General features: G+C 37.4%; 1 protein-coding gene across 2 annotated transcripts in view; it reads right to left on the reverse strand.

Annotated features, from left to right (window-relative positions):
- Positions 1-3,166: 3,166 nt before the first annotated feature.
- The window catches only part of LOC138707587 (cadherin-like and PC-esterase domain-containing protein 1), a 496,436-nt gene continuing 472,786 nt past the window's right edge, over positions 3,167-26,816 (reverse strand). The window contains exons 16-20 of one of the 2 annotated variants that reach the window (XM_069837194.1): positions 25,616-25,836; positions 13,341-13,442; positions 12,827-12,914; positions 11,399-11,545; positions 3,167-9,907 (exon numbers count right to left, since the gene is read on the reverse strand). In XM_069837194.1, coding sequence (XP_069693295.1) covers positions 9,806-9,907; positions 11,399-11,545; positions 12,827-12,914; positions 13,341-13,442; positions 25,616-25,836 — 660 coding nt within the window. In that variant the 3' untranslated portion in view covers positions 3,167-9,805. Of the gene's footprint in view, positions 9,908-11,398; positions 11,546-12,826; positions 12,915-13,340; positions 13,443-25,615; positions 25,837-26,816 lie in introns of those variants that run through there. The other variant, XR_011334282.1, reaches the window with a different exon arrangement.

A 26,816-nucleotide genomic window follows, 5' to 3' on the forward strand; every position in this document is an offset into this window, starting at 1 on the left:
GAAAAAAGTTGAGATGGGAATGGAGCTCAGATCCATGTGGTACGGACTTAATAGCAGATAAAACATTAGGATATACAACATTAGATTTTGTTCTTTTTCATTGGCCCCAATTTTTCTTAGACAGAAGTAAGTCTTCAGCAGGGCTGGTTAGTTCACACAAGACCATCGAAACTGCGAAAGCCGTAGTTCGAGTTTTATCACCATTCATCCACTGAATAAGGGTAGAATAACACGTTATGCAGCAGAAAATCAGGGGCCCCTCGATTTGTCTTCTTCACCCGCTCGGCATTCAAAATACTTGTAATAAGCTTATTTTACTTTTTCTGTTAATGATCGACGCTGAGATTTCACTGTAAACTGCCAACATATATAACAGAAACTGTCGCAGTTCACACGCGCGGCGGAATTTCTCCATTGCAAGAAAGAAGAACTACAAATTCGCTTAAAACCACTCATCATAGCAAAACCAAATCTAAACTGAAACTAAAATACGATGAAAGAATAATGGAACGGAGAAAAATTCTCTCCGGCGCCGGGATTTGAACCCGGTGTGGCTTAGTGGATAAAGCATCAGCACGTAGTGCTGAAAACCCGGATTCAAATCCCGGCACCGGAGAGAATTTTTCTCCGTTCCATTACTCTTTCATCGTATGATGACGCAGAATATCTGCATGGAAATATCATATGTACTTCGGTACATTAAAATAATATATATGATATGCGTAAATCACTTCGTGATTTAAGACGGCGCTTATTCCGTCGGATCCCGGCCAACTAGTCACGCATATCGAGTGCACCTCAGCACATGTGTGGACTTCGGTCCTGCGTTCATAGACATCTATGACGTAGTGCAGAGGGCGGCCACTAGAGGGAACCCAAGAGTTGGAGCTTAATCTGAGACGATTCTAACCGGCGTCGGAGTTGTATCCGGTGTGGCTTAGTGGATAAAGCATCAGCACGTAGAGCTGAAAACCCGGGTTCAAATCCCGGCGCCGGAGAGAATTTTTCTCCGTTCCATTACTCTTTCATCGTATGATGACGCAGAATATCTGCATGGAAATATCATATGTACTTCGGTACATTAAAATAATATATATGATATGCGTAAATCACTTCGTGATTTAAGACGGCGCTTATTCCGTCGGATCCCGGCCAACTAGTCACTCATATCGAGTGCACCTCAGCACATGTGTGGACTTCGATCCTGCGTTCATAGACATCTATGACGTAGTGCAGAGGGCGGCCACTAGAGGGAACCCAAGAGTTGGAGCTTAATCTGAGACGATTCTAACCGGCGTCGGAGTTGTATCCGGTGTGGCTTAGTGGATAAAGCATCAGCACGTAGAGCTGAAAACCCGGGTTCAAATCCCGGCGCCGGAGAGAATTTTTCTCCGTTCCATTACTCTTTCATCGTATGATGACGCAGAATATCTGCATGGAAATATCATATGTACTTCGGTACATTAAAATAATATATATGATATGCGTAAATCACTTCGTGATTTAAGACGGCGCTTATTCCGTCGGATCCCGGCCAACTAGTCACTCATATCGAGTGCACCTCAGCACATGTGTGGACTTCGATCCTGCGTTCATAGACATCTATGACGTAGTGCAGAGGGCGGCCACTAGAGGGAACCCAAGAGTTGGAGCTTAATCTGAGACGATTCTAACCGGCGTCGGAGTTGTATCCGGTGTGGCTTAGTGAATAAAGCATCAGCACGTAGAGCTGAAAACCCGGGTTCAAATCCCGGCGCCGGAGAGAATTTTTCTCCGTTCCATTACTCTTTCATCGTATGATGACGCAGAATATCTGCATGGAAATATCATATGTACTTCGGTACATTAAAATAATATATATGAAACTAAAATATCAATTTTTCTCCTTGAAATGCTACCCTCTTAGAAATTTCCTGTCGGCTTGGTGCTTAGGGTAATGAAGTAATAAAAGTGACAAACATCCTATCTTTCGGAAGACTCATAAATACAGCATAAAACTAATGACTCAGAGCTCTTTCTAGATCTTCAAGAAGGAAATGTAAGTAAAACTGTGTGCAAAAAGATTTCTGTAGATTCTTTAAGAACTCCACTATGCAGTAACCCACTTTTTTGCTTATTTTTTCTCTATTTAATATATTTTAATTATTTAAAAAATGAACTGTCATGGAAAATGTTCATATTCATATTCGTTAATAGCACATGGAAATTGACTTAAAATGCCTACTTTCATCCATGTTATAAAAAACTTGTCGACCAGTGTTATTGGTTGGGTGTACTCATCTTGCCTTTAATCCAGCCCTACTTAATCAAAAAAATTACATACAGAGAATAAAGACGTTTCATACAATCAATAGATTTCAAAAATCCCGTCTTTTCTTTTCGTGTTCAATACATTATGTTTCACAGTGACTTGTGGACTTGTGTGACAACAGCTGAAGCACAGTATCAAATCACCACTTAATCAAGGCCTGTTCCGTCTTCAATTTTGTGAGGACTTTTAATGGAGCTCTCTAGTCACATAAGATGAAACATAAACACAATCAAATATAGATAAATATTCACTTTTTTCGGGAATCGAACTCGGGCTACTAAATTTTTGTCCGACAAACTGTTGTTTGAGCCGATAATAAAATATAATAAAGGTGAATGAAAACATCGTAAATTAATGTTGAAATTACTGAGGATTTCCGTAAGATGCGTTATCAATTTTTTTTAGATTAAACTAATAAATTGTTTTGTATTTCGGCTGTAAGTGTACCTTAGATAAAAGGTTCAGTGTATTGTATAGGCAGAATGGAAACATTCATTATAGACAAACATATGTTTGTACTACCCCCGTAATCATTGTAACACTTCCCTATAATCATATCATGACTAGAACTTGAACCTTGGATGGTGGATGAGGAAGCCTCATCCTCCCGCTCCCCTCAAACACATTAACTATAATTGAAGTGTCACTTATTGAATCAATCGATGGATGGGACAGAATTGCGGGTCTTTTGTCGCATGTACTATGAATAGGAGTCAAGCCACTAGTCCCAGCCAGCGATATCCACACATTTTATCATTATCTACGGGCTGGGACAAAAAGGTAGGAGCGAGGACCATGCTTTCCAAGAGGACTGAAGTGATGATAAGGTGTAAAAATTAAACAAATGCCGGCATTCATATCACGACTGTCGGTATTTTCACATTATGATGGTCTTTCATACAATATTTGCACAGAATATACAACTTCAGAGAACTATCAAGTAAATTATAGTCAAAGTACAGTTCAGATATCAAAGTGGAAGGCAAACCACGCCAAGGAAAACAATTATTGTCAAAGGGTTGCGTTTAAGTGCGAAAGTGTGAGCAAACGCCGACGCAGCGCCGTTATAAGTCTGGGCGTCGCCGACACACCGCCTAAGTACACTTTCTGTTTGCAAGACACGCTCTCGCTGTGCACACGCCCTGTCTTGCTTTCTCGAGAACAAGACTAAATCGAGTCAGACATTGTGTCACGCTAACTGCTTCAGATTTTACCCGCCAACTCGAATCTGCAGACCAAGAAAAAGTTGTAATTTATTTTTTTTCAGAGGCATCCATTAATTTCTTGAATGAAAGGACTTCAGGTAAAATTTACAGATTACTTCCCGCCCAATAAGCTTCTTGCTTCTCTAACATATGTAAGCTAGGCATGTAATACTGTAGAAGCCTCCGATGGTGGAATCAGGATATATAGCAAAAGAGAAGCCAGAAGGAGACATTGATATGAAGGTCTCGAAAACTTCTGCAAGGTTCTAAAACTTGTGGAAGGAGTAGAACAGTGTTAGGTAATCAGGGAAACAGTCCGAAAGAATGACGAACGTTGAAGCCTATTTTTCAACCCAATTCGTATCGAATGCAGTGTAGTTATATTAAGCTTTGGTTCTTCTGAACCGACGCGACGCATGCGAGGTGCGAGCACAAATCCGGACTACACAAGAGATAGTGAGTGGTTTCTATAGCTGTGAGGTGCGCAGACCTCGTACCTCGCAGCTACAGAAACCACTTACTATCTCTCGTGTAGTCCGGATTTGGCCAGCCTCGCACCTCGCATGCGTCGGTTCAGAAAAACCAAGGCTTTAAGTCATCCTGTTTGCTCAAACGTCTGTAACTCTGTAATCTCGTTGAATCATGACCGAGATAAATAATTCTCCGTACTTTGCTTTCGAAACCAGCGAAGAAGGGAGGAAGAACCATGCCGTAAATGTTCATTGAAGCGGTGAGACAACATGTTTGCCAGCCAGTACCGTTACTCTACAGTTCACAACATAGTTTTGAATCGTTGAGTATAGGCCTAATCAGTGATTTTGAATTTAGTAAAATTCTGTATTGTTCCGCACCGTGGCGTCGGGTCTAAGGCATCCCGCCTAGGACTCGCGTTACGGAATGCGCGTTGGTTCGAGTCCTCATGGGGGGAAGAAATTTTCTCATGTAATTTCGGCCAGTGCATGGGACCGGTGCCCACCAAGCATCGTGATGCACTTGGGGAGCTGCGATAGGTAGCGAAAATAAAAGTTGAAGAAGACATGTCGTACGGCGGAAGACCATTGCATAGCAAGTATAGCCAAGTTAGTTTTATTCCCACAAAACTTGAAAATGTAGACTGCGTAAAAGGTGGGCTCGACAATTAAAAACACAGCAACACACCGTCTTCAAGCACATAGGAGATTATGTAACTTATTAATTTACTTCCATGAAAATAATATATTACATCGCGTAGAAAATCGTGTAAAAATAGTTTTTATACGCGAAGTAAATTACGTGTAATTTATGTAAAATAATTATGGATTATGTAATTTACGGGACCGACCTTGATTCTAATTCAGATATCAAGAAGTTAAGGAGATTATTCTAATAGCGAAGGTAGTGTCAATATCCGAAACTTCATGCTTTTCAGACAAGTAAAAGCTAATCGTTTAGTATTACACGGTGATTGAATGTTGTGAAAAATGATTTAGCAATTTCAATCGTATCCTAAAATTCAATGTCTCCGACGGTTTTTTTATTTTTCTTTACATTATTTATTTATTTATTTATTTATTTATTATTTTTTAGTTTTTCTTCCTTTTGTAGTTTTCCTTTTTTATACTTTCGTTTTCTTAAACTAAGACAAAGGCAATATCCACAACCCTTCGGACCAAACGGTAGATAGACAGAGTCTGTATCTCTAACGCTTGCGCCTCCCAGGTCGGCAAGACGTTTCGGCAGTAGCGGCCGGAGACTGAAATCCTCAGTGAGGCTTGATGCATAAGTAGGTTATCTCACAGAAAAGTTTATTATTGATGATATTTTATTATAACTGATATTATTATTATTATTATTATTATTATTATTATTATTAATTTTTTATTCAAAAATTATGTCATTCACCAAATAAGTTGCTATGCTGTGAGTTTCAGTAACTTTAATTTTTATAAAGCAACGCATTTTCTGCTCACAGACAAACGTTCTGATGGGGGCAGATAAAAAAGTTATTTTTTTCTTCCACCATGTTAATAATGTCAAAAGAAATGCTTATACAAATTTTGGCCACTCGACCGCAATTACGAGGCCGTCCAGAAAGTGATTTTCCCTGGAACCTTTTATAGAAAAAAAGCACAATTACGTAGAAATATTTATTCAAACAGATACAGCAATTGTTGCGGTATTTGTCAACATATCCCCCACTGGAATACCATACGATCAATTCTTGTGTCGTAGAAGTCAGCCGCCTCAGATCGGAGCCAGCGTTTGCCTGCGTCTGCACCTCTCTCTGTCGATCCCATGATATGAGAACTTTCTGAATTCCGATGGAAAATATGTTGGAAAATACCTCAACAATTGCTGTGTCCGTTCCAATAAATTTGTCCATGAAATTGTGTTTTTTTCTGTTAACGGCCCCTGACGAATTCATTTTTTTTACGGCCGTCGTAATTGCGGTCGAGTCGCCAAAATTTGTATAAGCACTTCTTTTGACATTATTAACATGGTGGAAGAAAAATATTTAACTGTTTTATCTGCCCCCATCAGAACGTTTGCTTGTCAGCTGAAGAAGTATGTGTTGAAATTTCCTTGGAAATATTTTTCAGATCGCTGAAGCCGTCAGTAGGCAACACTGTTCCCTCCCCCTCCCTCCGAACCCTCCCTCTACCCCCCCCTCTCTCTCTGTGTCTCTCACAAGCACGATCAGCAGAACAGTTTATTTCGCGCCACATTACCAAAAAGCCCCATTTATGTTGCTCACACAAGGATGCATCGAAAGTTGGCGTTTTAAGATAATCTTTCTGAAAATTTGTCAGTGACGGCTTTGGTCTGTCTTAATTTAAAACTTCCCTTATTTCAATATAATTCTCTCTCGAAAAGGATACCTTAACAATGAATTTATTACAATTATGATTATTATTTCTCGCATCTCTTTCGTTTTTTATTTTCCGGAAACAAATAACTACACCTGACCACCTGACGATTCACCACTTATTCTCACCCCGGCATTGACAGAAGACCAGGTTCTGAATGGGAGAAGTGAAGACTAATGGGTGGGTGAATACCTGCTAGGCCACAAGAAACGTGGCTCAGTTTTAGCTTTCCGATTGCAAACCTTTAAAACCCGTGGAAACATACGAAATGTAGAAGCCAGACCCGGTCAAAGCATTTCGGGCCTCAGGAACAAATTTTACCGCAAGACAGGTCTATATACATCACAAAGTTTTAACTCTAAACGCTTCATTCAAATAACTAATATAATATGTTATATACTACTAAAAACACTACAATTTAGAGTTTAAGGAAGCCAAATGACTGAGGCCCGGTGTCACTTGCTTCAGCCATTCAGCCGCTACTGCGTTTGGGAACTATATGCAGGGTCTACGATCAGGACTGTTCGGACACAGTAGACTGCAAAGAGTAGATCTTGAGTGGTACGACCCTAATTATAATATTTGCAATCAGCACCGAAATTTCGGAGACATTAATACTCATGTTTTTTTTTCTCGAAAATCGAAAATTATTCTTCATATTCGCAATGGTTCGCTTTCAGAAACATTAACTTACTCCTAAGAATAAAAAATTGAATACAGAAGCAGGATGTCTGAATATCCGGAGTTAGACAAAATAGCTTGACTAATTCGCTGAAAAAATCGAAAATTCCAAAAGATATTTCATTTTAGTAATATTTCTATTTACTTTCTTTGTTATAATTGTGTGGGTATAAATGTTTTGTCTCCTGGCAGTCTACTCGTTTTATTCCGTATTTTCACCCACAATATTATTTTAAATTTCCTATCAAATTTCATATATCTTCCAGTTGTTAAGATTAATTCTGCCTGTAGAAATCCCAGCCTTGTAATTAGATGGACAGTCTGTAATGTGAAGACAGCACCTAGGAAGCAGGACATCGAGACATTGCTGAATACAATATGGTCCCCTACATGGGATTCGAACACATGGCCTTGGCATCCACATATTGAATACTACTGGCAAACATGATCTTCTCACCACAGTCTAGTATATACAGTCACGAAGCTTTATACTTACTAAATATGCAAACATAGACAGTTGAAATACGCATCCATAGATAGTTGCTAACCACCAGGATCGCTACTATCGCCTCATCACAAACTTTTTCCCTAGCAGACCATGAAATGTATTGTACTTTCGATGTCTTGTTCTTTTGAAAAAATTAACATCTTCCTTCTACTATTGAAATATGAAATACTTAAGGTTTATATATTATTTTCATAAAATATATATTATATTCTATAAACTCACCTTCCTGGATCTTTCGGAAGAAGAATAACTAACCTATTTTTCTTACAATTTATAGTACTACAAACGTCTCCTTGTCCCACATTATTATTCAAATTATTGTATTTTAGCCATTTACATTTGTTATAACCGATAACGAATATTTTACAGTTTACATAGCTTTTCACAAAAATGCGAAATACGGCACAGTCATTGCTTTTTCGATATAGATCAGGCCGTAATTTTTGTTCGGGTTTTCTATTTCAGTGTATGGAGCTCAGTGAAATATTATATTATAACTTTATTGCTTATCATTGCTAAGCTTTATTTAGTGTAATGTGTCCATAAATTCCATTTACTTCTTGTTGCATAATATGTTGCAGAAATAATTACAAAACTGTTATTTTAATGTTAAGAGAATTTTACATGTTAACATAATCTGTTCGCGTCAACATTTCAAGTTTAGAATGGAAGCCATTTTGAGGTTTAATAAAAAAGAATTTATATTGTGATTTCAGTTTAGCACATCTACCTTCCTTAATTTTAGACAAAACATTTACCATACCACTCCTATAAAATTAGTATACGTACAATTGTGTTACTTCATCTCTTAAGTAGTAGATAAATACAATAATTCAGTACTCAATTGTAGTATTAAAATACAGACAAATTGAATATCCGGTCTATCATACATGCCATTATGCTTAATTATAATTTAAGAATATAAGTTAAATATAGTAAACATAACCTATAATTTTCGTATGAATGGCAAGGCATTGGAGATCACTAAATTTAGACAGAAAGGGGCAACTGGTACAGTAAACATAACCTATAATTTCAACATATCTAAATATCCGTGAGGTGCAATTGAAAATTATTGAATCGTGCATAAATGAATGTACAAGAATTTCGCAATATTTAATCGAAATAAAGGTAGGTATTACACATACGAACAACGTAATTTTCATACCATAAATAATATTACATTTTAACTCGTAAGTGAATTATGTCTGAAGTGTCTCATAATCATTCTTTTAAATTTGATTAATGGAATTACACTACATTTTAGAGAAACGTATGTTACTGTTTATATGGTTGAAACGCCGCCCTTCGTGATCGGGTTAAACGAGTTACATGATCTGTCTTACAGCCTGTATTAGATCATGATGGCTGTGGCGCAGTCTATTGTTCCTAGTACTCACAGCGCTCCAAGCGACTAGCAACTATCGCGAGATTTTCAAAAAATCATCCCAAGCTTCGTGACTGTACATAGTAGACTATGTTCTCACTGTCCTTCGCGTGCCTCCAGGTCTTTCATTAACCTGTGACAGAGTTATGTCCCTGAATGAGAGATTTTCGAGCAAAATTTACCGATTAATCATCGTACCGGTAGTTCCATATTTCATGGACAAATGACCAGGGAAGTCTGTAGAACTGTAAGTACAATTTTTGTGACTGCAAAAGTCATAAATTGTCCATAAACAAATAAGTTAGATAAAGAAAACTAAAAAAAAATGAAGCGGTAATTCCAAGATTCACAAAACTATTAGGAGCAAGATTGGGTTAATAGCGTGTGTCTTCCACGGGTGCACACAGCCTAAATCGAATCCAATCCAATCTCTGAAGCCAAGATTAAAATTAAAATTTCTCATTTCTTTCTGTTTGTGAATTTTTTTTAAAGTCAGAAGGCGAGCAATTCAGCCCTGAAATGCCATTTGAATGTTCTGATGTAATTAGTACAGAAAAGTCTACAATATTACAAAACTTTTCGAGTTATTCAAAATTGAGTGTTCTATGGGGAGATTGTAAGAGTTCAGGGAGGTTCATGTGGAGAGAAGGAGCTTTGAAATCTGGCGGGAGTGGTCCTGCGTCCAGTTGATAGGTTTACAGATTGCACATTTCCTCGTTATTGTGCCAATAGTAACACAGTTCCTTCAAAAGCCAAGTGTGAGAAATGCATTTTGTTTGCTTTTGGCGCGGCGAGAGGCCGTCTGCACGAGGTATAGAGAGCGTGGACGATTCATAATTCGCCGTCCTTGTTTGCGAGTGGCTCTTGTCACTCTTCAGGGCAGAGACGGCTGAGCAGTATCTCCGTGTACACGGCATTGATGGGTCCCTCCACGTGGTAGCCCGGACCCATATCTCGACGTTCCTCCAGCTGAAACATTGTAACATCCTCATGAATCTAAGTGTAGTTTTACCAAGGACAAGGACTCCTAATTTAAGAAATACTTACAGTTAAAATTCGTATTATAATTCATGTTGTGGAATTTAATAAATTATTTGATCAATTTCTGTTGTGAGGTTAATCGATGAAATATATTTAATCGAATCACGGTTAGATGTAGGCCTACTAACCGTTAATTCACAGCGGTGGACGTTAAATATTGTCCTCGGCGATGTTTAAATATTGATTGCTAAACCTCGGCTTTAGACAGAATCTACTAGACGTATTAAACATCGTTTTCGCAACAAGGCAGTCATACTTAGGTGTTGTTTAACCTTAAACATTGTCTAAATATTCTTTCTGCAATCGACCCATTATATTTCATGTGCATCATTCCCGGATAAATTGAAACATACAGTAGATGCTAAATATGGTCAAAATATGTTCATTAATTTAGATGAAATCTGTTTATACAATCGAACAGACACAAAGCATGCCTAAAACTACTTTTCCCAAAAAATTGTATTTCCGTGAACATCGATTTTTTTACAGCATAATGATACTTTCTGTTTGTACATCGTATAACGATAATGTAAAAATTACGAAGATAGGGAACAGATGACTACGAACTAGATAGGGAAGAAACTGTCTTTCCTGCTCATAGGAAAGCTGAAACCTGTATATTTCTGATAAACTGAGAATCATTTCTGAAATTCTTCCATTATTGAATAATTTCAAGGGAAAAATTGTTCCGGGACCGGGTATCGATCCCGGGATCTCTGGTTGAACGTACCAGCGCTCTACCACTGAGCTACCCGGGAACTCCACCCGACACCGTCTCAACTTTTCCCTTTATATCCACACAACTCGCGTGGGCTGACGAAACGCCAGAGACCCACAACGAGTGCACACAATCTCTGTGTGACTTGAATTCTCCATAAGAAAATGTAAATAAATAATTATCAATAAATTAGTAAATAAACGAGTGGTTAACGGAGTTGTTAATTAAAGAAAGAATTACTGAGAGGATATGCAAGTAAATGGATGCAAATAAAAATGACTGAATTGGTGAAAGGATAAATTAATAGTAATATATGTTGCATGAAATGGCAAATGAATGATTTAAGTCGAATGAAATGGAAAATGAATTCATTAATGTGTGAATGGATAAATGAAAGAAATAAACAAGGAAGCAAACATTAATATAAAAATAGTGAAATTAAAGGAGAGATAACATAAGATGAAGAAAGGAAAAATGGCAGAAAGTGAGGAAACGAATTGGAAAAGGGTGCTAAACCAGAAAGCAAAGGATTCAGCGTGCGGTTAGATAGGAAACTGGCAGAGTTCGTAGACATTTTCTCAGATATGAAATTGCCTCCACAATCGTTTAATACTTTGCGTCGAAGGGAGGGACCCTCAACAGCATCCGAGCTGTCAGCGCAATCTGTGCTCCGACCCTCGCCCTGACGCATGTCACTGTACCTTGTGGAAGTGGCAGGCACATTTTCCTTGCAAGAAGTCTTTGTAGCGCGCCGCGGTCATGTTGAAGGTGTCGACCACGTCCATGCGGTGGTGCTTGGCGAACGCGGCGAGGCCCATGGAATGTCTCAGCAGCCTCTTCTGTTGAGCCTGAAATACAAACCGTACACTTACTATCAAATTGTTGGCATTTATTAAATCAACATCGTGTTCAGATAGCCTACACAGAGTTTGCGCCGGGACGATCTCGGGTTTATGCGGACGGAGCGTGCTACTGATATCACTTCTGCAAGAAACCTTCCTCACTTATAAGCTGTATGGCTTGTATAAAAGGTGATTAAGGAGGAATTTTAAATATTTTAGAAGGTAGTTTTTTTTGTAGGTTATTTTACGACGCTTTATCAACATCTCAGGTTATTTAGCGTCTGAATGAGATGAAGGTGATAATGCCGGTGAAATGAGTCCGGGGTCCAGCACCGAAAGTTACCCAGCATTTGCTCCTATTGGGTTGAGGGAAAACCCGGAAAAAACCTCAACCAGGTAACTTGCCCCGACCGGGAATCGAACCCGAGCCACCTGGTTTCGCGGCCAGACGCGCTGACCGTTACTCCACAGATGTGGACTAGAAGGTAGTAATACGAACTACTCTGAGTAAATAGTAGTTAAAAACAAGTGTCCATTTTAAATTGTTGTGAAGATAGAGCTGTTGGAATGTTACGCATAACAAGCGTTATATATCCTCCTGGGTCCTGGAGTATAGCATACTATACTTCATACATGCATTTAGTTTCAAATTTTCCACTAGGTGGAATCGTTATCGATCACTTATTTTCTGTGCTTGTAAAGCTCCTGACATCTCTTGGAACTTACAGGAAGCACTTGAAGATCGATTCAATCATTGCAATGCGAGTTTCAACTGTTTTTAAATGAAAATGGCGATCAGCAACTCAACGTCAAAGCACCGCAGGACATGTTTTTGAAGTAAGTAGCTACACAGTAAATGTTATATTTTAAGGATAAAAAGTATGACGTGAGATGTATGTGCAGATACCCAAAGTAGGCTATAGTATAATAGGCCTATATCTGCATTTGTACCCCAACTGTAACCTGCAGAATTTGTTCAGCATTTTTTCTCATTTCAGTGACTTTTTATGAAGTGTAGAATTATTATATTGAAGTTGTTGAGAAGGGAAAAACTTTCATCTGAGAGTTGTAGAGCCTGAAGAAGAAGAAGAAGAAGAAGAAGAAGAAGAAGAAGAAGAAGAAGAAGACGACGAAGAAGAAGAATTATATTGAACTTTAAAAATAAAACAAAAAATGTCTCAGGACTCAGGAGGATAAGCGAGTTAGAAAATATTGTGTGGGCGTTTGTTCTAAATATTTATGGAGTTTTAATTTAACATGAATATTTTATTCGAGCGTCATACTCACCCTAGAGAGGTAATGAACGCCTTCGGCCGGAATGTGAAAGCCGGATCCCAGAGTCTTCACCACAAGATGCGCCTGCTGCAGGCCTTCTCTGTAAACGGAACAATATTGAACCAAGTTGAAGGAAATCTTATTGTTTATATTCACAGCACTGTAGTAAGTTGGAGTTTCGATATTGTTGTTAGTAACTTAACAATTTGGCACAAGGTGACCGCCATTTAGTTGTTTTTCAAGTGCGACAAATTATGAGTGCAATCAGCATGGCACATGTCGAATAATTTTGTGGAAATGGTCAGGCATTGTAGAGCATACAATTATTTTGCTTTTACAACGCTCAATATTTTATTTATACGAGTTTTCCATGAACATAATTTGAGATGGAACTTTGTAGTCAAAAAAGTATATATGTATATGTTTTTCTGTCCAAAATTATTCCCTCATGGATCTCTTTTGAGTGTAAAAGCATGCCCTCGTCTCTTAATTAAAAAGAAACGTAAATAATGACTAGTTACCTCACCTCTTGAGCACGCGAAGCAGCGTGTGCAGGTGCTGAGTGGCCAGCCAGTGCACCCCTCCCACCACCACCACAGTGCGACTCGAGTTCTCCAGCGGTTGTGATCTGCACACACAAGGCAAAATAATATATGATATATAGACGACTGGTATCACTATAGATAGATCGTCTGATTCCACTTAAACATAATCAAATTAGCAACGGTTGCATTTGAAAAGTTTCATTATCACCAGAACTTCTTTCAGTAACACTATCGTGTTGGCGTGCTTGGGGAAAACCCAGGAAGGAAAAATAAAGAGGATCGTATGGTTCAAGGTTTTTGGTTGCCTCTAACAATAGCACTTATAACACAAGCCATCATAAACATAACAATTTAATAAACCACAAACAAGTAGAGAGAAAGAAGCTACAAATATTATACAAATTAAGAACTGTGAAAACGTAAGAATACCCCCAAGCAGGAAGTGGGGGTAATAAAAGAATTTTAAATACTAAAGTCTGAAAACGGCGTAAATTGCCGAGAGAGAGAGGACTAATAACTAACATAGAATGAGAAGTGAAAATATGGTACTATACACTACGAGTGATCAAATCCCCCACATAAAGTACAGTTCTCCATGGCACACGGGCTCTGAGAAATCCCATAAAGTTCAACACTCCAACCTTTAGCTGATTGCCGGTGCAGGTCCGTGTAGAATACCTCGTCACCGACTCAGAAACTATCACCATTAACACCACGATAGACTTGAAGAAACTTTACTGTCATCTAAAGGATGTCGGCGATCCCACGCTGTGTAGAATATGCTAATTAACAGAGCTGGCCAATGCTCTGTTAGATATGAAGCAGACCGCCACCGGGTCTATGTAACTGCAATATGAAAACGATGTTCTATCGATGATGCGTCCCACGCATAACCAGAGTCGTTCCAATTCAACCAGGCGGGTCGACTGAAACCCGGCGTTGGCGAAGTACAAACAACCGACGAATCCTCCCGTGGAGGTTGGAGACTAGACGTCCTCTCTCTGACTCGCTTCGAACCCGAGACCCGTCTCACGAGGCCGCGCCTAGCTCCAGCAGACAGCCGCCACACTCCCTTGTTCCTCCAATCAGAGGCGAAAATGGGGATGCGTTCACAACAAAAAAGGAACAATGTAGCCAACACTATCACATAAAAATCCCCCGCAGCATAAACTACACCACAACACCAATAAAGAAAAATAATGGCAGTTGGCAGTATGTCAGTTTGGCAGTTTTTTGGTTGTTGTAGAGCAGCGTTGTCAGACAGAGACTAAACGGAGCGGAGCGCTCCACTAGACTCGTTGCGTGCTCCAGTGTTTCCACAGACATAAGCAAGTTCACGCTCCGACTCTAGCTTCATAACCGGTTTTGGAGCTTACAACTCTGACACTACTGTTGTAGAGGGTGTCTGAGATACAGAGTCCAGCAAAATGATCTGACGTGTTTAGGTTGGCAGTTACTGTGACTAAGACAGTCGCGCAGCGGTGGGAAGATAGGGGATGAACGCCATTATTGATGTCATTTTAGTTGCAATGGATCCGTGGAACGCATCGCATCGGGCGTTTGCCGTGGAGATGTTTCTTTTTTCAAAACAAATGATTCAATAATCAGTAGTTCTTTCACAGCGTCGGTTCCGACAACATTTCAATGTGGGTCGACATGGGCGAGTTCCCAGCCGTAACACAATTTTATTGTCGGTAAACAATATCAGAACGACTTTTTCAGCATCAAAACGTAAGTCAACAGGAAGGGCAAGGACCGCCTGTACGCCAGAGACGTGGAAGGCAGGGCAGTGCTGAACTTCACAGAGTCAGGCTGCATGAGTGCGTTAGGAAAAATGGACGTCACTTGGAGGGTGTAATTTTCAAAACCTAATTTTCTTCTTTTGCATTGGTAAATGATAATAATGCCCCTTTTAGATAAAAGAATAAAAACAATACATTAAAATACAGCTGTGTTGTTTCATTTCAAAAAACGTCAGATCTTTTTCCGGACCCTGTATAATACATTTTAATAAACAAAATTAATGGGCCTTAAGTGAAATATAAAATATAAAATGGTTAATTGCAAATCTCTTTTAACCATCTTTTGCATAAAATGAAGACATAAATGAAATGAACAACGTGTTATATCTCCAGGCTCCTTACGTTTCAGTGAAATTAACTATTATTTTTTAAATATTTCTGCTTTCTGCTGAGGATTTTTTCAAATTCCAATAGCTCGATATAGTTATTATTCTCAGATTTGAAGAGCTGGAGATTCCCTCATTGTTAAGGAAATTTTCTCTTGGTTCTAAAAGGTTTAGAATGAAGAGGGACGGGTTTCTTTGGAATTTCATAAGATATCACAAATGAAACATGTTTACCATAAATCAAATATCGATTTTCGTAAATAGGAATGATTACAATATCAGCCATTCCCGGCAAACTGGGAATTTCAATGAAAAACAATTTTTCAGAAATATTTGTTTGTTATTAGTGTAAAAGATAGATAAAACTCTAAATTGAAATATTATACAATTTTATTTTCAAAAAAGAATGTTTTACAAGTTTCATGGACATTGAATCTAAATGGTCTTGGCTGGGTAATACAGTGGGTGATCAAATTATTAGGAACACTTGGTAGAAGTAGGAATTTCATCTTTAAATCCACATAAAACACAAGTAATTTGGATTTTCACAACTGGAGTGGTAGATAGTGATTATATGGAAGTCATACCCAAAGAAATTACGAGAACTTCCAGCACGGACTTCAGAATGTATTAAAACTAATGTAGGCCTATAATTTATACACATTGTTTTAAAAGGTTTGTTTGAAACTTTAGGAGTGTACACAACACTCCAAGTTGGAAGAACCTTTGAAGAACCCTCATTAGCCAGTATCTAACTCCTGCTTTGCGAACCCGTAATCACTCCAACACTTATTGTCCGTACTGAAGATAATCGCCGCTATTTATACTATGCATGTGCATAAATTATTCAGGGTAGACTAGTAAGGTGTAATTATCTCAATACTAAGTGATCAAGTTCAAATCCACCAATTTGTTTAAGTGTAGTGGTGTTTAGAAGGAGTTGAGACCATGTAGGTTGGTTCTTGTTTAAAAGTTATTACATTCGGAGCTCCTTCTCGTTTTCAAATCATTTGCAAATCTACATTGCGGTAACTCCATTTTATTTTGAAAGTCGGAAGGGGATATAGACTGCATGAAAGACAATGTATCGTAATATTTAATTTTAAATGTGGCGGTTTTCTTGTCTTGTATTCCGCGTGGTTGTCATTGGTAACTTAGTGATGGCATGAGAATATTTTCATACCATATTATCCGCATTAAAAGGAACATCATCTGTAGACATCTGTAAAAAGAACCAAGGAAGAGACTAGTGAAGTGCTTTGTGTGGAGTGTGGCATTGCATGATACAGGAACATGGACATTATTACGAAGTGAAGAAAAGCGATTAGAAGCATTTGAAATTTGGATATGGAGAAGAATGGTCCGTGTGAAATGGACAGACATATTAAGAAATGAAGCTGTGTTGGAAAGAGTGGGTGAAGAAAGAATGATGCTGAAGCTGATCAGGAAGAGAAAAAGGAATTAGTTGGGTCCTTGGCAGAGAGGAAACTGCCTACTGAAGGATGCACTGGAAGGAATGGTGAACGGGAAAAGAGTCCGGGACATAAGTAGATATCAGATAGACGACACTAAAGTATATGGATCATATGCAGAGACAGATGAAGGCAGAAAATAGGAAAGATTGGAGAATATTGGGTTTACAGGGAAAGACCTGCCCTTGAACAGAACACTATGTATGTATGTATGTATGTATGTATGTATGTATGTATGTATGTATGTATGTATGTATGTATGTATGTATCTAGGTTATTTTACGACGCTTCACTAACATCTTAGATAATTTAGCGTCTGAATGAGATGAAGGCAATAATGCCAGTGAAATGAGTCCGCGGTCCAGCACCGAAAGTTACCCAGCATTTGCTCATATTAGGATGAGGGAAAACCACGGAAAAAATCTTAACCAGGTAACTTACCCTGACCGGGAATCGAACCCGAACCACCTGGTTTCGCGGCCAGATGCGCTAACCGTTACTCCACAGGTGTGCACTGTATGTATGTATGTATGTATGTATGTATGTATGTATGTATGTATGTATACATGTAAGCCTATTACTCGTATTTCTATATTGTGTAACTGTATTATTTTTAGTAGGTTATTTTACGACGCTTTATCAACATCTTAGGTTATTTAGCGTCTGAATGAGGTGAAGGTGATAATGCCGGTGAAATGAATCCGGGGTTCAGCACCGAAAGTTACCAAGCATTTCCTCATATTGAGTTGAGGGAAAACCCCGGAAAAAACCTCAATCAAGTAACATGCCTCGACTTGGAATCGAACCCGGGTCACCTGGTTTCGCGGCCAGACGCGCTAACCGTTACTCCACAGGTGTGGACAACTGTGTTATGGTAGTAGGTATAATAATAATAATAATAATAATAATAATAATAATAAAAATGATGATAATAATAATAATAATAATAATAATAATAATAATACAGTATTATTTCTTTGAAACGGTTGCACTTTTTACTTTCTCAAGCCACCTCTTCTATTGCACTTGTAAGTTAACTTCTTGTCTGTAACGAACATCTTTTCTGATATTACTTTACATCGAACATGGATGAATGCCAGTTAGATTTGGTAATATAGTCCGCATGGAACATACCTAATGACGTAAGAAGAATAAGAAAAGAGAATATTAGTGCTTCAGCGGTTTTATCTGCAGTGGCGGAATAATGAAGGAACATTAGAAAAAAGCATCTGGTTTGACAACGGCATATCAATCAATCATAAGACACTGTAACGAAGTCAGTTGAGAGCCGATGCAATATTTCGTGACGTTATTACAACACCGCATTTGCATTGTTTTTAGACTATAGGCTTTGCTCTATTGAATGGTTTATTTTATAATTTAAAACAAATACCGCCACTGTGTTTCAGTGTTAGCGCGCTGGGCTTAAAACCAATGGGCTAGCGTTCAAATCCCAGTCGATTCACCCTGAATTTATAAATTGTGGTGGGCAAGCCCGTAGTCCATGCACACTGGGTAATTCTCCATCATCATTCATTAAGAGTGTAATGAAGACTCACCGCCTGTGGTGCACTCTGGATTGTCTCTGACGAACTAAGTGCTCTATGCGTCTCGGTACTAGCAATATCTCTGAGCCACGCTCGTAGAGTCGGAACGGATAACGGCAAGTTAAAAACTCTGCCATTGCACAAAATAATTATTTAAAACAAAAATACGAATAACATATCAATATAATTAATTATTTCTTCCGTCTTATGGCTTGAGCATTGATTACATATAAAAGAAAACACTTAAGTGATACATCTTATTTAGTCTTAATACTAACGTTTTCGCCCTTTGTAGGCCATCTTCATGTACGAGATATAACAGATATCCATCTAAAATCAATTACAAAACTTTGCTTTACATTTGGAAATGACATAAATATTCGACAATATTTGGTCACCGGGATGCAGTTTATTCAACAGTAATCTCACTATACGTTTTGATTTATCTAGAGAAAATCAAAACTCGAGTGGGATTTAATTGACTATTACACGATTAGAAGAAAGTATATAAAGATTAGAAGTAACGAAGTACTCCAATACAATAAAATATTAATTGACTTACGAAAATACAACTGTCTTCAAATGTATTATTGTACCATCTCAACATTACAAATATTACGCTAGATGCATGCTAGATGGCAGTAGTGTCTTTATACAGTCACTGTAATGATTACTCTTCAATAAATCTTAATATTAAACAATCTCTGATACGTGACTATCCATAATATCATATAGCAGAAGTTCTTTTTATCCTCTCAGAGCAGAAGCTATAACATAACCAAACTAATATACACAAGTGTTAGAAAAGTTTTAATTAACGACGATGACATAAAAAATAAACATGAATAATTTTAAAAGGAATTATTATTGAATGTACAATTTTCAAATTTGAATGAGGTTGGTGGTTCAATTGATGTTATATTGGACGTGTGCGTAATAGAAGTGGAACTCGTTGATTTAGGCCTACATGGTGTATTCAACTTATTCAGAATTTCCGAATGAATAATTTTAAAAGGAATAATTATTGAATTTACAATTTTCAAATTTGAATGTGGTTGGTGGTTCAATTGATGTTATATTGGACGTGTGCATAATAGAAGTGGAACTCGTTGATTTAGGCCTACATGGTATATTCAACTTATTCAGGATTTCCGAATGGTGCTCTTCATTTATTTGTAAATCGGATTTCAGAAGATGCATAGGTATGATAAGTGATTTTTATTAATTCTTGTTCTTGAATGCCAATGCGAGTCATATTTGAAACTGCTGTGCATCGACTGGAGTGGTTTGTAATTTTATATATATTTTTGACGTCCAGACCAGCGCAGTTTCAAATGTTGGCAAACAAAGAAACAAATGCTAGGGACGCGATAAAATTAAACAAATGCTAGGGACGCGATAAAATTGTGCGATCAGCAGCCATGATTGGTTGAAATACGTCCTTTCGTACCGTTTTATTGGTCAAAAGTAGTATGACGTAGTGAGAGTGTAATAGTCAATTAAATTGATTACATGTACATCAAATACATCCCTTCATTTCAACAACTTGCGTACGGTGATGATTTAGATTTTTCGCATGATTTTGAAGTAAATTAATATCTTCACATGACATTTTCAATATATTTATCTAATTTACCTATGAGAGCACAGAACACTTAACAAGAATTTTACTCGCACCATCGAAATTAGCCAGTTCATATTTGCTTTTACGAGTCTATATATTTAGTAATATCAGGTTTTTATATTTCTAGTAATTTATTGATTTTACTATGATCAGCACGTTGATTACTATTCTCTGTATGCTTCTCTATTCACTTTCAACAAGTTATTGGCAACAGTACAATGTATTTAAGACACGAATGTATTGAGATCTACTTTGTATGCCAACAATGCGTGTTCAGTATTACTTCATAGCTATGCAAGCTTACGTCGGTTTAATTTTGTTTTTAATATTTGACATGATCTTTTTTAATGTTGTTTTGGATGATTAGTATTGTCACTGTTATGTTTCACTCTATTTATATCATTTCCAAATGTAAAGCAAAGTTTTGTAATTGATTTTAGGTGGATAAATGTTATATCTCGTACCTGAAAATGCCCTGCAAAGGGCGAAAACTTTAGTATTAAGGCTAAATAATATGTAACACATAAGTGTTTTCTTTTATATGTAATCAATGCTCAAGCCATAAGACGGAATAAATAATTAATTGAATCACTAAATTCGAAAAGGGAATAAGTCACCTTCAGTTACTTTTAAGAAAAACAGAAATAACTTCCGCACACAATGAAATATAAACAAATTGCATCGAAAATACTTCTATGAACCAATCATGACCACATAAGATATTTATGTAAAAAAACGTAAATTTCTCAATTTATTCTGCCCTATAGAAACAATTTTTGGGTGTGGACTTGTTCCCCTTTCATATCTAACGAAATATATTGTAAAAAATATTAAGTTATCTCCATTATTCAAATCAAAAGCTTTATTGTATACCAATTTATGAACAATAGTAGAGTGTAGCACATAGAGACATTGAAAGCTGTCGGTTATTACATAAACCAAAAAATTTTTGTGTGTGGACTTGTTCCCTTTTCATATCTAACGAAATATATTGCAAAAAATATTAAGTTACCTCCATTATTCAAATCAAAAGCTTTATTGTATACCAATTTATGAACAATAGTAGAGTGTAGCACATATAAACATTGAAAGCTTTCGGTTATTACATAAACCAAAAAAATTTTTGTGTGGGGACTTGTTCCCTTTTCATATCGAACGAAATATATTGCACAAATATTAAACAAAATGTATCGTTATCTCCATTATTCAACTAATATTAGAAGAGAAAAATTCGCTCCAGTGCCGGGATCGAACCCGGGTCCTTGGTTCTACGTACCAAGCGCTCTCACCATTGAGCTACGCCGAAGTTCAATCCGCAGCACCGGATCGAACCCCTCTCCTCCAGTGTTTTTCGCTTCATGGCCTGACTCCAAGTTGGGCATGTATGCTGACATTTTTTATATTAATTAACTGTCATTATACAAGGAGCGCACTCAGTTGAGTGACTTAGTGGCCGGGATTCCACAGTAATATGCACAGTAAGCTGTACAGTAATATGTACTGTTACTCGAAGAATCTACATAGGCCTAAAGATTAATATTTTTTGGTCCTACAGAATACATCTGTTATGATAACAACTTAATATTATAGGAGAAAAAATCGCACCGGCAGCGGCAGGGTTTACATATTATAAACCCCTGACTTAGCCATTTTTATTCAATTTTGCTTGTAGTGATCACTGTTTACAACACCTTTCTTGCGTTTTACAGGACGTGAAGAAGTACTATTTTCATCGTTTGACGCCATTTTACTCGTGATACATATTTTTCCTCCAGATGGCAGGAACAACAAACTTGAATTCCTTATGAGAAGGGAACATGTCGTGGACTAAGCTCCTTTTCAAAGTAAACATGAAAACTAAAGTGTTGAAATTTAAACTAAGGAGATGTGGGACCTGTTCCCTTTTCATTCAGAATGAAAGAGCATACCTAAATTATATGGCTACAGTCTTAAATCATTTTTGCCAAAACTGTGACTTATTCCCTTTTCATATTTAGTGATTCAATTATATTGATATATGTTATTAACAAGGGGCTTACCTGACTATTCCTCAACATGAATTGTAAAAATACGAAGGCTGGAACTGTTTTATGCGCATGCGTGCGTGGTTCGACATTCGAAATATGCAAATGAAAAGGAAATGTATGTGAACTAGTAGTGTAGGGTAGCGGTTCAAATGACACACCATTATGCTGCTCGTGTTTATTACGGTAGTTGTAATAGTATTACAACACACATACCCGCCCCAAAAAAAGTCATTCGATCACATCCATTCTGCACGACAGTAGACTCAAAACTGCGTTAAGAGTAATTTCGCTTTCTGTGCCATATCCATTTCACACTACCATCTAGTGATGTGACCACATACTCGTACTATGGAGACAAGGCACGGCTGTCGACTCACAACTGAATTCGTAGCGCTCTCTGTGCGATAATCATATATCACACTGCCGTCTAGTGATGCGACCACATACGACATAACGCATATATCGTCTCATGATACCGTTGATTAACTTAAAAATTGTTGCCATGACTTACAGTATGTCGTATTTTCAATTGGTTTCGCATATTGCAATTTCTTATAGTCGTTTCTTGTAACACACATGCATGACTCTCTTAGCAGGTCTCTTGATCTTAACCGTATCCTCTATCATCATCCAAATCTAACTTGAATATTCAATTCAATTCAATTCAATTCAATTTATTAAGCCATTAAACATACAGTGATAGGCTTCGTCGCAATACAGAAGGGGGAAAAAAGGCGTACATTTGAAAATACACATATAATTGAAAGCAGTAAAATTTAATTAGAATGAAAACACAAAACATTTTGAAACTATAAAAATTAATGAAAACAATTCACTCTTAATGTAATATTTGTAAATAAATGTAAATAACTTTATTTATTAAAAAACAATTTCGTATGAATTTATGTTAAGAAACTCATCAAACAGAGTAGAAAGGATTAATTAAAAGCCAATTATAAAATCTAGTTTTGAAACTATTGGTTGGTAACTTATAATAATGACTGGGAAGCTTATTATATAATTTCATCCCCATGACAGAATAGTACATTATGCAACGAACCTATAATGATAGTAATTAAGACGCGAGTATTATGTTTGTTTATGAAACGAGCGCAAGCGAGTTTCATAATTTTCATATGAGCGTCTTAATTGCCATTATAGGCAAGTTTCATACGACTTTTTATGCTCGACCATATTTCTAACTTGAAATTATTCAGAAGTATTCATTTTATTCTCATCTGACTGAAGATCGGAAGTGACTTTGTGCATAGCTCGTAAATAGTGAAATGTGCGAAGACGCGAAAGTATTGATCTTTTCCGAGGAACAATAATGTCAGTGACCTTGATATAATTTAGAGAATAACATGAACTAATTTTGATGTAACCTGGATATTGATTTAGAATTGAAAAACGAGATGACAAATTGAATTTATTTGAATATTATTTACAATTAACGCTAATTATTATGGTGACAGAACATAACCTTCTGCGACAGTATTGGATTTCCAGCCTCCGTGATGTTTCCCTCGTTGTCTTTCGATTGCATATCCGGGAATAATAAAAAACCTGAACTTTAATGAATAGGTGTACTTTAATGACATGCATTAAAGGACTGCTACCAGGTGTATAATTACTACATTTCGACATGGTCGAGCATAACAGTTTGTACTAGTTTTATGTAATCTACAGTATGAAATATTAATTTGTTCACTATTTCTAATTTCATGATCATGTATATTGGCTACTAATGAGTAATTGTCTATATTTTGTCGAGTGTAAAGGACAGTTAATATCTGTGATTTTTTGAAAAGCGGTCGACAATTTTCAAGATAGTTTGATTGACATAGAATTCTAATGGCTTTGTTTTGCAAAATCAAGACGCTCTCAATTTTGTCACCATTTCCCCAGAAAATTAAGGCATACCTAATTATCGACTGAAAGAACGAAAAGTAGGCACATCTTAAATAATTTTGAGAAACGCAAGTCACATCGCAAAAAAAAGCGGCAATCGGTTAATAAAATTTTAATTTGCTTTACTTCCTGCAATTTCGTTAATCTGTTTATGATACCACACAGTGATTTAAATTTGAAATTTTATAATTTACATGAATTTCTCCCTTGTATGATAGAAGGCAACTAAAATTTAAAATAACTAATTTCATCACTGTATATCATCTACGGGGACATCATTTTATTTTTACTTCAATTTTTATTGTACCTGAGTTTTTGAATGTACTTCACTCGCATCCCTTCTACTAACGAAGTTCAACCGTCCTCCACACAGATCCAAGACCGCATAGCCTATACAGTCATAGTAGCCACAGTACGTTCCAAAAATATGTTCGCGTTTTCCAGTGGCGAAAGAGCTTTCAATATTGAATCATTTTCACACAGGTACTGTCGTCCATTTGCCTACGTCGTATCTCGATTTCCCCCACCAGCTTTTATTCGCCAGCTAGTGGCTGGGCTGTTTTAGCTCTTTTCCGAGAACATTAATTTCTGTTAGGAATTGGACGTCTACGTAATATTATACAACTGTTTAAAATAACTTAAATAAAAGGGCTTCGTTAAGTAATTAACTGTCACGTGATTTCCACCCTTTCTACGACCCCACGACATAACCACTTGGACGGACAGTAGATAGCATGTCTGAGTAATTTTATCTTTTTGGATCGGGCAGAAGTGAAGATTGAATTTACAGTACGTAAGGTACTCTTTTATAGAGTAGATACAGAATTATTTCAACATGAGTTACTAGTACGAAGAACGAAACTGGTGATTGGAATTAAGTACAATAGTCTATAGTGCGATAATATGCACATTAGAACTGAAGCCTGTATCGAAATGAACGGCCACCATTTAAAAAAATGTGTTTAAATTATGATTATTTTTCAATTTAACTTCATTCTCTATATTCTACGCTAATGTGCTGTAGACAGTATAATATAGACTGCATAATGAATACGTTCACATGGACAGCTCAGTTCGTGAGTAAAAACACTAATTGTTAATACTGTACTGTATTTTGATTAAACAAAAACCTAATAAAAATGATTAAACTCAAAAGCGCAATATTTCCTAGTTTACATAAATGGATGAACTACATTTCTTCCCTCCTATACCTAGCAAAGTGATTTGTTTGTATATTACGCCAGTATCATCGAACTCCAGTCGTGGAAGGGGGAGCAAACGGCGTTGATCCACAGGTATAGGCAAGTTAATATTAAAAATGTTAGTAAAATAAAATGATGTCCCTGTATATCCAGTTTATATTAATATGGTTAATATGCCATATTGCTGTAGATCAGCATAGACGTAAATAACTCGATTGAGTCGCAGCCTAACATCTATACTTCTTTTACTGTTTATTTGCAATAAGAACTATGCGTTTTTCTCTCAAAAGACCAATTATTGCAATTAAAGATCAGTTTTGCACCTAAATAATACATGAGACTCACTTAAGCAAGAGCTGGTACAGCGTCTTGTCGAAGACTGGGCGTTCCGGCGCCGCTAGCCAGAACTGAGGGTAGTACGCGAAGCTGAGCGTGGTGCGGCCGTGGTTGAGGCTGGAGTACACGCGGATGTGGTGAGTCTTGTCGCAGGCCGCCAGCGACCCGTTCAACTGCTCCATGATGTAGTGCATCATGCCCCGGTTCGTGGAGTCGCCGATGAACAGCAGCTATGGTAGAACACAAAACCCAGGAACAATAACAGATATAAGTACAAATTTGGCTCAGTTAAGTGACAGTTCTCATCAGAAAATATCGACATACAATATCTGTGAGATTTTGTGGACAGAGCGGCCGCAGACCAAGATCTCTCAGACGTGAAGAACTAAACTTCGAAAGATTAAAGGTACGGTCACACGTTGCTACTTTTGCAGCGCTGCAGTACAAAAAACTGCGCAACTCTTGTACTGCGACGTGTGAACAACGGTGCAACCCGAAAAGTAGCGGCTGCCGAACCTGCTGCTCGCTACTTTTCCATGCTGCGCGCAGCTTAAAAGTAGCGACGTGTGAACAGGCTTCTCAGGGATGCAGCCGCAGCATTTTTGATATCGGTTTTGTTGAAACTTTTGCTGCGGTTGCAACCAGTGTTACCACCCAAATGTGTCAGTGATACTTTTATTGTTTGAATATATTTTAATGTTAAATGTGATGAAAGTAAATTATTTGTAACAGTTATTAAACACACAACACAGTCTGAGCATAATTGCTGACGATATAATTCATTTTTTAAATTTTCCGTAGCGTAGTTCCAAACAGGAGGGTTGCCAACATTGATTACGTGAATATACTGTTGGTTATCATTTAAGTATATAGAGCGTTTTTAAAAGCTTTATAGTAAAAATAATGTCAATTTCTGAATACTAGATACGACAGAAGAGCAAATAATAGATAATGAAGCTTTCGCATGAGTTTCTTAATAATGCGAACATAACCACAAAATGTATATTGAGAAGTCAACACGGAGATGGAAATCTGCAGCATGACTGCGGCTGCAAAAGTAGCGCCTTGTGTGTGAACAGACTCGCAACCTCCAGTTGCAACTTTTGCAGCACTCGGGTTGCGCAGCACGAAAAGTAGCGTGCAGCGCGCTACTTTTGGCTTACGTGTGAACACGACACGCAACTTTTGCAGCTGCAGTACAAAAGTTGCG

Source organism: Periplaneta americana, chromosome 10 (assembly GCF_040183065.1).
Source record: "Periplaneta americana isolate PAMFEO1 chromosome 10, P.americana_PAMFEO1_priV1, whole genome shotgun sequence".
Lineage (NCBI taxonomy): Eukaryota > Metazoa > Arthropoda > Insecta > Blattodea > Blattidae > Periplaneta > Periplaneta americana.